The sequence below is a fragment of the Myodes glareolus genome, chromosome 2, assembly GCF_982192425.1.
Source record: "Myodes glareolus chromosome 2, mMyoGla1.1, whole genome shotgun sequence".
In the NCBI taxonomy this organism is placed as follows: domain Eukaryota; kingdom Metazoa; phylum Chordata; class Mammalia; order Rodentia; family Cricetidae; genus Myodes; species Myodes glareolus.
The window spans coordinates 94,862,402-94,876,661 of record NC_142027.1 but is presented as its reverse complement, the minus strand read 5'-3'; the positions used below and the strand labels follow the sequence as shown (position 1 = coordinate 94,876,661).

General features: G+C 39.1%; 1 protein-coding gene across 2 annotated transcripts in view; it reads right to left on the bottom strand.

Annotated features, from left to right (window-relative positions):
* The window catches only part of Prkdc (protein kinase, DNA-activated, catalytic subunit), a 165,153-nt gene that overhangs the window by 67,368 nt on the left and 83,525 nt on the right, over nt 1-14,260 (bottom strand). For both annotated transcript variants that reach the window (XR_015737081.1, XM_048452450.3), the window contains exons 41-52: nt 13,817-14,024; nt 12,832-13,010; nt 10,541-10,709; nt 10,027-10,092; nt 8,960-9,032; nt 7,594-7,742; nt 6,964-7,098; nt 6,685-6,804; nt 4,860-5,000; nt 3,726-3,877; nt 3,014-3,145; nt 1,240-1,351 (exon numbers count right to left, since the gene is read on the bottom strand). Coding sequence is in view for 1 of the 2 variants with exons in the window: in XM_048452450.3 (XP_048308407.3) it covers nt 1,240-1,351; nt 3,014-3,145; nt 3,726-3,877; nt 4,860-5,000; nt 6,685-6,804; nt 6,964-7,098; nt 7,594-7,742; nt 8,960-9,032; nt 10,027-10,092; nt 10,541-10,709; nt 12,832-13,010; nt 13,817-14,024 (1,636 nt within the window). In the remaining variant the exon portion in view is untranslated. The remainder of the gene's footprint in view (nt 1-1,239; nt 1,352-3,013; nt 3,146-3,725; nt 3,878-4,859; nt 5,001-6,684; nt 6,805-6,963; nt 7,099-7,593; nt 7,743-8,959; nt 9,033-10,026; nt 10,093-10,540; nt 10,710-12,831; nt 13,011-13,816; nt 14,025-14,260) is intronic.

Sequence of the window (14,260 nt, the reverse complement as noted above, 5' to 3'; positions counted from 1 at the left end):
AATATGTGGTAAAGAAAACATCACATATTCAAGCCTAAATTCAGGGACATCAGAATCATGTTTAACACTTTCTTATTTTACAATGGACAGTGGTGAATATTGAGACATGGCTTCCCAATGTGCAGGAAATAAGCAATGGATGTAGACCCAGTCCTCAACAAGTCACTTGCACCAGTCCTTTCCAAGGCTCAGGAAACAGTAGGAAAGGGCTGTAGGAAGTATGTAAGCTGGAAGATAGGGCGAGAGGCTAGGAAACGCCATTCCCTAGACTCATAACTACTGCAATCAGTACCTCAGATAAACGATACTTACCTGCACTGGGCTAAGACTAGCCCTATTAACAACAGTCAAGGAAGGGCTCAGGGCCCCACACTTTACCTCTGAACTTTACTACTGAACTACTGATAAGATTTTGGGAATGGAGAATCATTGTCATTAGTTGTGTATCTTCTACTAAGCCCAGCAGATAGCTCGTACAAATAGTGCTGTTAGTGAGTCACAAACAAGATTACTAGACAAGAACATGGGGCAATATCTGTGGGAAGCTGGAGACAAGGTAGTAAGAGTTGTAAGTATACAAGGCACACATATGTGAACTTGTTAAAGAGTAAGGTAATAAAAGTTAAATAAAGAATGAAAAGAGGGTGTATGGGATGTTCAAAATAAGAATACAAAGCTCCATTTTCCTCAGGGATTGTTTTCTTGAAATAAATTTAATTTAAATTCAAATAATTTTACAGTCAGGGAAATAGGCAAGGGTCCAATTTGTTGTTTGGTCCCTTCCTGACTACTCCAGGCTGTTGGCATCATGAAGTCTGTCCTCACCCATCCTGGCAGCACCCATAGCACCTCCACCCTATTTTTCCCTTCAGGAGAAGAAACTGGAGTGGAGATACAAATTTAGGAGAAAGACTGTTTCCAAAGCCATGAGGCTAGATGAGGTGCTCAGGGCTATACCCCAAAGAGACCACCAGAACAGAGAAAAGGAGCTAAGGAAATGTCAAGCAGGAAGAAGAGAAGTGAGCCAAGAGGACAACCTGGGGGGTAGCGGCTGCCTAGTTAGCCAACCTGAACACAGCAGCGAGACTCACCACTGCTTGCTGGCTTCGGGCTGGTGGGGAGGGCAGAGTTTCATGCACTCAGGCACGCCTCAATCCCTACACAGCAGCCCACCACAAGTGCTATGGCCTCAAGGAGGACACGGGGTAGTCAAAATCAGAAACACACTGTAGCACTCACGTGTTTCCTCTCAGTAACATGCTGAAGAGTTAGTCCTAGAACCTCTGCTGCAGCTGCATAAACCTCTTTATACTTCACAAAGGACATGTTATTGACCAAAGCTTCAAAATATCTACAATAAACACAGAAAACAAGCATAAAAACAATCCATTAGAATGTTTGACACAAAAATGAAACAATCCTCGTCCTGTTACATCAGTAGGCAAATTGAGAAAATATAAATATAAAATGTAATGCAAATTGCTTGAATATAGATTTAAATGTGCACGAATGTAGATTGACGGGCTCTGTCATCATAACCATGAAAATCTACTGTCAATCTCAGGTCAGCTATGTGATGATAGCCCTCTGCTAGACACCAGAGAAAACTATAGGAGATAAAGAGGGGGTATCTAAGACTAGGATCCCTGTCAAGGACGCCTACCGACAGCACAGTGGTGAAAAAGAGAAGGCTGATGCTCTGTGCAGGTAGTGACACATCAGCTCTTGGTCTTTACAGACTCTGTGGTGACGCCTGGTGATAAAAACGGGGCTCAAAAAGCTCACATTTGAAGACAAGTGTTTTTTAGTCTATGCTGAGCTACTGGCTGCCTTCGCTCTGAACACACACTGTCTATAGCAACAGCAGCAATATATGAACAACCAATAGGAACCAACCAGAACTGAAATTGCCCTGTCTCCCCATAGAGGTGAGAGATCCAGGGTGCAGGGCTGAACCTACAGAGCATCAAACAGACATCAGCTTCAAAAATTTTAAAGAGCAGGGCAAGAAGCCAGCATGATGGTATACACCTTTAATTCCAGAACTTGGGAGGCAGAGGCAGGTGGCTCTCTGAGTTTGAGGACAGCCTGGACTGCAGACCAAGTTCCAGGATATGCAGAGCTATAAGGTAAGACCCTGACTTTGAAAAAAAAAATGGCCAGTACCTTTTGTCGTGTTCTAACTATATCACTATAGCTTCTTTCCTCCACACATCATGTCCATCCTACTTGAATATGTGATTGCCATCAGGACAGGACAAATTGAGGCTAGAGCCAATCAGTATGGGAGTCCCCCTTCAAAGTCAAAGCAGTTCAAATCCTCTTATAGAGCCCACAGTACTTACAAGAGTCAATGTTTAAAATGCCAGTTTCAAAAAGAAGAGGGCAGGGCAGATAGATTACTGGGTAAGACAATTTATTGTATAAACATGGGGACCTGAGCACCCCCACAAGCATATCCCAGGAGCTGGCTAGCCATCCAACACAGATGAAAGGGATTAAAGCAGAAAGTAATAAAGAAAGCCAACATTCATGGGTAGGAGCCCTCACACACACGCAGGCATCCTGCACACATGCACAAAAGGAAAAAAAGGAAGAAAAAGAAAGTACTTAACAACTTCTGTTTAAAGCTGTATACAGAAAATTACACTAATTAAAGATTTTCTATTACACTTATTTATTACACAGTTTATGTGTGGAGTTCATGGAATAACTTGGGAGACTTGGTTCTCTTCTTCCATCAGTGCATCCCAGGATCAAACTGAAACCACCAAGCTTGGCAGCAAGCACCTCTCTATCTTTGAGCCATCGTGCTTAATCAATTAATCACTTTTTTTATAACCTACATTCCTCCTTCACTCTAGATATATTTCTCCTCCCAAATGGCTTATAAATCCAACCTTATAATTTTAGTATAAGTATTTGTGTCTGGTTCTTAAATGTATCAATACTATATTTGAAAATTAAATCCAGAGACTTTATGAAAGAATCAAGTAGAAAGTATGGTACTTACTTAGTACTCGGTATGTCACACTTTGGGTCATAGGGAGGCAAGTCATTAGCTATTACAATGCCCAATAATTGAATTCCTACAGAATTGTCTTTAGAATTAGGGTCCTTATGTGAAAAATTTTCAAATATTAATCTGTAACACAGTACAAGGGAGAAAACACAGTTATATAATGAATGAGAAACGGGAAGATAAAGCAAATTTTCAGCTAAATAGTACAAGGAACACTTGGCCCTTCCCTACTTCCAAGAGCCCTGCTTGTTGATACCCACTTGTTAGTTCTTGTCTATTCTAATTATTTGTCCCAACCCTGTCAGTTAATAGTAACTTTTTAAAATTTTTAGTTCACTTCAGGCTAGGAAGGTTATAAGTCATCCAGCAAAGACTGGGAGGTATCCCTGGCTGGGGTGGTGCAGGGCAGAATACTTCAGTTGCCAAGTGAGGAGGCAAAGTGAGGAGAGGGCTGAAGAGCTGGGTGGGGAGCCACTGAAAACCCAGAAATGCTTCTGGTGTCAAACTTTGGGGATGTGGTTTTATCAGCAGCAAAATTTACTTTGTAAATGGACTTTATTTCAAATTATTACTAAAATTATTTTTGGTTTTGATAATCCTTTATAATTATATTCCTGTTAATTCATATAATTATACTTCATTGTAGTTATCATTCAAAACTTGCTACACTTTGACCTTTTTCTAAGAAATAGCAAATATTTACCTGTAAGGGATAGAAAGACACTCCTTCCAGCATTCAACAACGGTTTTAATAATTTCAAGGTTGTGTCTAAACACAGCTCTTTTGGGATGGAAGACATGCTTCATTAGAAAATGAAGCAATCGATTTGCTAACACTTCATCTTTAGAGACCCCCTGAAAACATATTGAAATTCTGTAAGACAAATAATATTCTATTCTGGAAGAATATCTCACCCTGCCCCCATTTTGCTGTTGTTGCTTTGAAACAGGTTTCCACATAGCACAGACTCGCTTCAAACTTACTATATAGCTGCCGCCGCTCTAGAACTACTGAACCTCCTACCAGTACCTCGGAAGTCGCAGAACTGTAAGCCTGCACCATCATGCCTGGTCTTGGAAGTAACCCAAATACCCAATTCTAAAAGAGACCTTGCATTCTATTGAGAAATCTAGTTTCTGGTTAAACCCTACGTGGTTTTTCACTGCTGACTACAGACAATCCTCTTGGGTAGGTAGGTGGGAGAAACTGGCTGCTCTGATGTGCACACTGTGCTCTCAGAGAGGAAGCTACAATCAGGGTTCAGGCCCTGGTTGGCCATGTTCTTCAAATTCTTTGTGCAGAGATTCATTCCCAGTCTCCATCTGAGACCCCAACAACTGTCCTGTCCAGGTCCGGCTGAGTCCTGATATAAGGTAGGAATGGAATCATTAAAGCTGGTTTCTACCAGTACCCACTGCACTTTGGCTCTTAGCCCTTTTCATACCTCACTGTCTCTACCTCGGAGAGCCCTTTGTTCTGGGTCTTTCACCACTGGGCCACCTGATAACCTGCTCGCCTTCTATCCCAGTGCTCTGCTCCCTTCTTCACAGGAAGTTATCAAAGGCACGATTGCTTCCTTTTTCACTTCTGTTGCTATGGCAATGACTGGCAATTCCACTTTCTCAAGTGTGGCTGAGCTCGTGATGGTCTTTCTGATGGCTCGTAAGCTAATTAAATACCCCAGTTTTTTCATGCTATGAACTGTTTTATCATGTAATATCAAGAAATCTAGATATAGTTTATTGTGTAGTAAACAAAATAGGAACATCCAGACACTAAGATATGAAAAAGGATGATACATTACTACTTAGTAGAAGCAGAAGCACAGCTACTTACTGTAGGCGTAGCCAAGCCTGTCCAAGACAGAACAGTAGCTACGATTTCCACCACCATGTAGTGAATTCCTTCTCCGTTGTTCTGGGAAACAGCCAGCTGTAGCAAGGGGCTGAGCCAGTGCTTTGCATAAGGGCGAAAGACCTACAGAGAAAATTTAAATGCCAAATATAGACAACTGCTCTCAAGACTAAAGTATTAACACACAAATATATTCTCCATCAGCTGACAATTTATGACTTCATAGAAACCTAAAACAGTTGTTACTTCCATTTACCAAACTCAGTAAGATCGATTTACACTGAATCAGCTCAAGGACACCTAAATATTCAGACATAGATTATAATGTACCTCATTACTTAAAATTCAACAACTCTGTCCTGAGTAATATGTAGCTATAGAAAATTACTTTATACACACGTGTAAAAATATAAGAAATAAAGTTATGAAACGAGAAGGCACAAGTACTTAAGTATTTTAATTTCTTCCTATGTTCTAAATCACTCTTTTCTGAAACACATTTTAAAGATCTCTGGAATCTAAGTAAGAATATCCATATACCACATTAAATTTTATTACCTTAATATTGCAGAATGTCACTTTGGTGGAAAAGATTATTATCAAAATTATCGTCTAGTCTTCCCATCTTCTCCTTTCCAAGGAGATGCTCATAAGATCAAAACTATCTAGTATACTCTGTGTATGTCTCTAGTTTTACTATAAACTATACACATGGGAAATTCTTTATCACGGTATTATAGTATAACAACTATAATAAAACACCTAAAGGTTGAAATGTTAAAAATGAATGTAAATATAAGCTTGTTCTGTAAGGTGAAAACTGTCTGGGTTACCTCTTTTTAGAGACCAGTACCCTAAGCGTTCCTTCCAGTCTACACTTGATCCTAGCCAAAAGGTCAAGAAGTCTACAGACACATATACCAGGCTCCAGGATCGTGCCCAAGAAACCTCCCCAGTCCCTCACTTTTAGCCTTATAAATCAGAGTGGCAGTGTAACAGACTGTCCTGTCAGTTCTAAGAAATCAGCCAATAGTGTCCAGCTCTTCTGTGGCAGCTATTAAATCAGCACTTGGAAGAACATGAGCTAGAAATCATTTGTGGTCCTGAATATTATGGACTGTGTCCCCCCCCTCCCCAATCTGTTGTTCTCCACAGAAGCTTTCAGAAATAACCTTATTTGGAGACAGGTTATTTCTTTATACTTCCCTTTATATTTATATTTCTGTATGAGGACACACTAAGTCCTGATAAAAAGGAAATTTAAAGACAAAAACACTAGGAAGGCAGTAAGAATATAAGAACATCAACCCCATGCAGAGAATGCCTGAGACCAGTACAGGATCAGAGGAGCCACCTTTGATCTTGGATGTCTGACCCGCAGAGCCATTGCACAAGCCTCACTGTATCCTGGAACAGTAGGACTTCTACTGGTGGGAGTACACCTTTCTGGCATATGCTATATGCAGAAAACCTAATGTATTTACCCATTACCTAGATAAAGATAGCTATTTTTCATAAGTTAACAGGAATATTCTTACCCATCTATCTGCTACAGTAAACAAAGAAGGCTTGCAGTCTTAGAAAGGTGCCAAACATGCCGTATAGAAACTTCACATCTAATTCCTGATACTAATTAACACATTTGACCAAAGCATTCTGAAGAACTGTATAAATGTGTTTGGTTGATTTACTGCAAGAGCAACAATTCCAACGTTCTATTTCTTTAACACTCCGTCGTTGTGGTGTTTTCAAAGTAGATGCTCAAAACTGCCCCGAACTGTTAAATTTAAAAAATAAAATTACATACCTCCTCTGTATTAATAATAAGCTTGGCTAAGAAGAGACGGATATTTAATGGGACTGACGTATTCTCTAGTTTGTCATGAAGAAATTTCATCCAAGGAGGAAGATCTTTTGGTTTCGAATCCTGAAGTAAAACACACACTTACTCTGAAAAGTGGAGTCAAAGAACATCCTAGAATCTGTCTCTTTAATGTGCAGTGTGGTTTAATCAATATGAAAGTTAATTCCTGAAGTAATACCAATGGATAACACTGAGAACAACATAAGAATAGGAGAAAAATACCTCTTCTCCCCTGGGTGTAATCAGATTTCTCTGCATGTGCTTAATCAGGGCTGTCATGGTAGCCATGCATTCGTGTTGGTTGAGCTCGTCCATCTCTAACTCCAGGATGTCACCCTGGGTCATGGGATCTTGTTCCTATGAAAAAGAACCCAGCAATGCAGATGTCACTGACAAATGACAGTGGATACAAGAAGCTCATTTAAGCGGCAATAGCTGAAAACAATATAACTTGGCTAAAACTAATAATTTGGTAATAATATAAAATAAACTTGGGATGTTTTAATATAGAACTAGAGAGTGAATGAACTTCAGGTTTTCCCTACAGTCCAAGCACACAAGCCCTCATTGCCATTTGTCAAGGCACACCTCAGTTTGACCACCCCTGCTGTCTTGACCTCAGCTCTAACCCTGTGGTCATTCCTCTGAGGTCTTGACCTCTAACTGATGAAATCCGATTGCTGAGTTAACAATTAAAGGACCTGGCCTACATCTTAGAAGTTCTTCAAATCAACATTACTATTCCAGGGCAACTGAGACTGACAGAAAGCCTGCTTCCCTAATAATTACTAGGCACAACAGTAGCCTCACTATAAACTTTAACAACACTCTTAACATGCGAAATGTGATCACCCGTCTCTGAAAATGGCCCGTGGGGGGTTTACGATCTTGAAAGCTATACGAGTAGCTCTGAACTCCGGTTGAAAAATCAAATTGACTCATTTCTTCACTTAGGCTACTCTCTGTGAAATATGACAATGAAGACATATAATGAGGACTGCCTGAAAAAAAAAAGAAGGAAAACTATATTTGTACTCAAATGCAACCAGTAAGAAATATGTTTCTCAAAACTCAAATAATATTGAAATTAAAGGATACTTCAGCTAAGGCTTTCATCAATCCTGCTCTTCCAGTCCATTGTACAGATAAGAAAATGGGACCCCAAAAAAGCTCCTTTGCTTTTTCTACTATTGACTAGTTACTCTCTACTGTCACAGGCAAACAAATCTAGTTAAACTGGATGCAAATTTTAATAGAAATACTTATCAAAATTTTAATATATATGCTCACCAAAGATAACAGATGTAGAAATACTACTGAAAATAGCTAATACAAAATATGTCAAGAATTTAGAAAATAGGTCCAAATTTTTATTTTCAAATAAAAAATAATAAAAGTTATAAAAAACAAATAAGCATTTAAGCACATCAAAACAAGGAGCATGTGAAAGGACAGAAGATAAAGTTTAATCAGAGGGACCGGGGGCAGTCTCTTTGACAAGCTGATAGCAAAATAAAAATGCAAGTTATGTTCAAATAACAAAACACATTAGTTGCCACATGAGAAAAAAGTAACCAAATTAAATTTTAATGTTTTGGAGTGATTAAAATAGTTTTTATTAAAAATAATGCATTGCTGGGCATGGAGGCATATTCTTTTAGTTCCAGAACTGAAAGGTAGAGGGGGTGGATTTCTGTGAGTTTGAGGCCAGCCTGATCTACATAGTGAGTTACAGGGCAGCCTTGACTACAATCCTGAGACCATGTCTCAAAATAAAACAAAACAAAAAATTATAAATCATTATTACTATATATTTGTATATTGTGTCTGTGTGTGGGATAGGTGTGTGTGTGTAGGCAAGAGTGTGCCATGGTGTATAAGTGAAGGCCAGGGAGTATGCTTTTGAGAGGAGGATCTCTCCTTCCACTTTGAAGAGCTAGGTCTCCTTTCTGCTGCTGCATTGCGTACTGCAGGCCAGTTGGCCTATGAGCATGGGGGTGATATGCCATCACACTGCAGAAGTGCTGGGATGGCAGATGTGCACCACTGCATCCAGCTGACTCATACAGGTTCCAGGGTTTAAACTCAGGTCATAAGTTTTACGAAGCAAGAACTTTTTATTCACTGAGTCATCTTGCTGGCCACTCTTTTTGTTTTCATTTTAATAAACAAGTATCAACTACTAGAAGCATTACAAACCATTCTGAAAGTGTCCTACCTGAAGCCCCATTTGCTGCATCCCTGGCCTCTTTCCTAATTTCAATGTACTTTTTCTTTCTTTCCATAGGAACCTATTGGGGAAAACAAATACACCATTTAAAATGTCTTAGATTCATGGTCACATCTTTTTTGTTTTAGTAATATTCTAGACCCTCCTCCCATTACTAACTAAAAAAGACATTTTTTGTGAAATTTAAAAGTATTCAAAACCATTCATAAAAAGAACTGTGTATATGTTTTCAAGTCCAGCCTTTCCCATAGACATTCCCAAACCTAACGGAAACACTTAGCTGGGGTATGAGTCTCTGCTTGGGGCTTTTACAAGCCTGTATGATTGATAGTTCTCATGTGACCTTGGAATTTAAACTTCCTCAGCTGTACACCAAGTGTTCATGTTTAGATAAGCCTGGGCAATTTGTTATTTTTGTTTTCATTCTTTCAATGCATGCCCAGGGGAAGCATTCTATTTTCATTCCTATTCTTATTTCAAACGAGCCCATTGGGAGCATGGATGAGACACTCTGAGATGGTCAGGTCAGCGGTTGTGAGGGAAAAGGACAACCCATGGATATAATTCTAGTGTTCTGCCCACTTTCTCACTGGCAATGTGATGTAAAGCAGCTGCTGTCATCTTCTCACCCACGGCCGAGGCTGCAAGCAGAGCCCAGATAACCAATGAATCCCACCTTCTGCAGCAAATCTTCCAGCTCTTCCTCTGACTTCCCCATTGTCCAGGTTACCCAATCAGCGCCAGACTCATCAGGATAAATGAGTCTTAATTCTTTTTTCGGAGAAAATTACTCAGAAATCAAATTCTTTTTATTGATACTTTCCTTCACAATCAAGAGAAGGAACAAGTAAACGCTGATGAACGCCAGTACCGTCATGTGAAAGGACACTTCGAATTGCTAGACTTTACAGTTGCCGGTTTATAAGAACACAAAACTACCTGATTTTGAAGTTGAGAGTAAATGAATACTTAACATGTTCAAAATAAAACCTGCTTTTTCCTACAACATTTGGTAATATTTTAAACTTAGAAACAAAATTGAAAATTTTACTTACCTCAACTTCTATAGGAAATGCATAGCAACGCTTCAGGTCTATCAAATTTTCAAAAATATACAAGTTCTATAAGAAGAAAAACCTATATGAAAATATCTGACTTCATGAGTAAGAAAGGACTAATTCTAGTCAATAAATCACAGTAGACTGGGGGTGTGGAGAATTGGTAGCGTCTGCCTACATCTACAAGACTCTGGGCTCTAGCCTCAGCAGCATAGAGTGGTAGGTACCTGGAACCTCTTGGAAGGCTAAGGTAGGAGAATGAGAAGTCTAAGGTCACTAGCTACACAGTGAATTTGAAGCAAACCTGGGACACATGAGAAGCTGTCTCAAAGATACTCATTTCCATCTCCAATTACACACCCCCAAGATCAGAAGCACTTCACAGGTAAGCCCCTAATATGTAACATTATAGGAGAATTGGAAATATGATATAAATTTAATTGGTAAAATTTTAACTGTTGAAATCCTACAATGTCAGTCAGCCATAGGGAACGTCCCTGGGAACACTCACCTTTTCTGGTTTTTCACTAAACAGAAAACCTTGGTAAAATTTCAATTCATTGAAGACACAGCATATTACAGAAATGGCACAATTGTATGCAGCACAGTGATAAAGTCTTCTCTTCTCCAGCAACTGGCTCTCTCCTGCCATGTTCTCTGTAAAGGCATCATGGCATGTCCTGAAGACAAGATACAGGCTGAACATCAACTTACTTAATATGGACGTCGATGTTTGAATCAATAGTTGTTAGACAATAAAACCTAATTCAATTCAGCTAATCTCAGCTGTCATGATTCTCCCAGCACAGTACTAGGTCTTAGAAATATACAAGCAAGCACATTACCATCTCATAACACAGGACATGTGCACACATTTGATAACATAGTGTTAAGTGCAACAGCAAGCAAACTCAGGATGAGGAAGCAAGAATATGGACCAAGAATCTAAGGTGCAAACAAAAGACTTAAGGGAAAAATACTTGAGCTAAGGATCTTATTTGGTTTTTGTTTGCTTTTTAATTGGTGGAGGTATGGAGATTGTTAAGAGACAGGGTCTCAAAGTGTTGTTGAATGGGGCCTTTAATTCCTGTGCCCAAGAGTTCCCCTCTTTATAGAAGAGTCTCAAAAAGTACTATGGCTCTCCACATGCATGCCACTGTGCATGACTAAAGCTGAACTTTGAAATGTAAGCTAGCTAAAGCATAAATGTACATAGATATTATTAGCAGAGAGGAGGGGCACTTAGAAAAGTTGTGTGGCATATCACGAGAATGTAGATGCAATGAATGTTTGCAAAGGGAGGGAAAGGAAGAAGGTGTTCTCAGCAGAGTTTACCTACCATACTAAGAAGTGTGTATTTCATCCTGCAGGGTGGGTTCAATAAACCACTCAGATAGCCCCTGCTTTTCAAAGGTTTTCTTGAAACAACTATGCACATATATTTAGTCATAATTTACAGCTTGTTCACAGTATGGTATGAGACCTGCTGCAGACTACATGACCCACAGACTCAGCAATATCCACACCTTGGATCAGCCCTGCTGCTGAAGACAATAGACTGGACTTGCATTCCAGTTGATTATGATTCTTAAGTCGAGGCAACAGCAAAGAAAGACAAGCCTAGCAGAGAAATAATTCAGAATGAGACAACTGCAACACCTTAGAAAGCAGTCCAAAAGTTAGGGCAAGACACACCAAAGGGAAAAGATATAAGTGCATTATTTTGAGAAACAGTAAAGGAACAAACTGATTACATTTGGTTACCAACTGGGTATTAATGGAGGTTAGGGACAGTCAAATGAAGAAATGAATGCAGCTCCTATGTTTCCTGCTAATACAAATGGATAGATGGTGATATCATCCACTGAGAAGATAAGGTGTGGTCTAGGGTGAGAAAGCAGAATGCACGACTGAGATGCAAAATGAGGCACGGTAAAGTCTGTCCAATCTGGGAGGACTTCATTAGAAGCCAATTTGTAGAGAAAATATATTTCACTAGTTTATGCTTTACAGAGTTTTATATGATAGAAAAAATATAATTTCTTACTGTACTCCATGCTATTGAAATGCATTAATATACTAATCCATTCAAGAGAAGTAGTAGGGAAAATGTGAAAGATAGGTTTAAATCTGAGCCCTTAACTTGTGAGGCAAGTACTACCACAGAGCTCCAGCCAAGAGTTTCATTATTTATAAAAAGATAAATATGCAGCTGACAAGAGCACTCCCAGATGACCTGAGCTCAGCTCCCACTATATGTCAAAAGGCTCGCAACTGCTTGTAATTCCATTTCTGGGGAATCAGACACCTTCAGGCCTTGAAAGGTGCCCATACAAGCATGGCATACAGTCTCACAGACACAAACACATTTAACAAAAGATAAGTGCCTACTGCCCAACAACACAATTAAGTTCATACAAGTACTTTGTGTAGAAGAAAACAAAGCACTTTACATTTTACTAAGACATTTAAATTACATTATATCAATGCATTTAAAATACATGTACCCCAAGAACTAAAGAGATAGCTCAGCAGTTATGAACACTCTTTGCTCTTGCAGAGGTAAGAGGTTCAGTTCCCAGAACCCATATGGAGCTCACAACCATCTGTAACTACACTTCTAGGGAATCTGATGCCTTCTTTTGACCTCCAGTTACCAGGCACACACATTGGTACACATACATACACAGATCAAAAAACAAAAACAAAACCAAAAAAAAAATCTGTAAAAGTAAAAACAAAAATGTGTAATTACCCTAAATATCAACAAATTAAACACAACCACAAATGAAGTAAGCTTACTTAAGAAGTATCTTTGTAAGTTCATTTCCTTCTGCAACGCAGGAACCATGGAAAGCTTGATTAATTTTAGATTCTTTAGAGTGAACATCATCTTTTGAAAGACGAGAATACATCACGGCTAGTATCTTGTAATAGCACATCTTCTTGGTGATTTGAGTGTCAAAGGTAAATTCATTTACCTGAAAAGATGTGATGTCTTTGGTCTTATCAAACATAAAACAACATGTTCAAACATCAAATTTAACTCTTAATGCATTCAGGTAGAAAATAATCTTAACAAACAGCTAAATCACTTCAATAAGAGAGTGATCTGTTTGTCCAGGGTTTCCAGTGTGGAAACCATACTGCTATGTCACACGGGGTAAAACAGGAAGTAATACAAAATGTACACATAAGTCCAAAATATACAATGTTTGTCAAGTCTTATTGAAGCCATAGGAACAGCAGGTGAAAATGCAAAACACAACATATACATTTTTACATATTTTGATGTTTTATTTATTTATTAGCCATTTGTTGATCTGTATTTACCAACAGGAATCAGAGAAGGGCTGAATAATATCCTCACTGTTACTTTATTAAAACTATCCAGCTAATGCTTTTCGTATGACAAAAGGGGGTTCTACAGTCATTATGAAATTGAAGACACTGAGAAGAGTGGTTGGATTGGATTTACTAGGCGGGATATCAAGTTACATGCAAGTGAGGTAGACAGAGGTTAGACAAGAAAGGGCAGCATGATGAGGGAGGCAGAGACAGAGCCATGGGAGGCATGAAAAGACAAGGAAAGCCTTTTCTATGAAAGCACCTGAGAAGAGAGAGCATGGCCTGCAAACATAACCTTGGCCTGGTGTAACTGAACACATGCATGCAGACAGACAGTATACCTTTGTTATTCCAAGTCACTGTGGGGCCAGTCAGTTGTTATAGGAAAGTAGTGTGGATCCATGTGGATCCAATCTCTTTACTACTGTGCATGCTATACCTTTGTAAATCTGGACTTCAACACATCAATGGCATCCACCACAATTCTGCTAAAGAACTCTTTCAGTGTGTCCAAGTCACAGTGCCACAATACGGTGAGGAGAGAGCGATCTACAAATGCTTGGCGAGTGACATTGGAAGGCAGCTCATCCTTCCGGAACATTGTATACACACTTTGCAGAAGGTTTAATTGTGTGGCATGTGGACTCCTAAGAAAAAGAGATAAAGTGACATGTTTTGAACAAGTATTTTACATACTCCAGTGATTACTAATTACAAAATAATAAAGGATCCCATAGTCCATGGTGGAAGGAGGTAACAGACTCAAAAGACTGCCTTCTGAATGCCACACACGCACTGTGACACAGTGTCCCACCCCCACAACAAACAACAATAATAACTAAAATTAAACTGAAAAAAAACCTGGGTCTAAAGGAAAATAAAT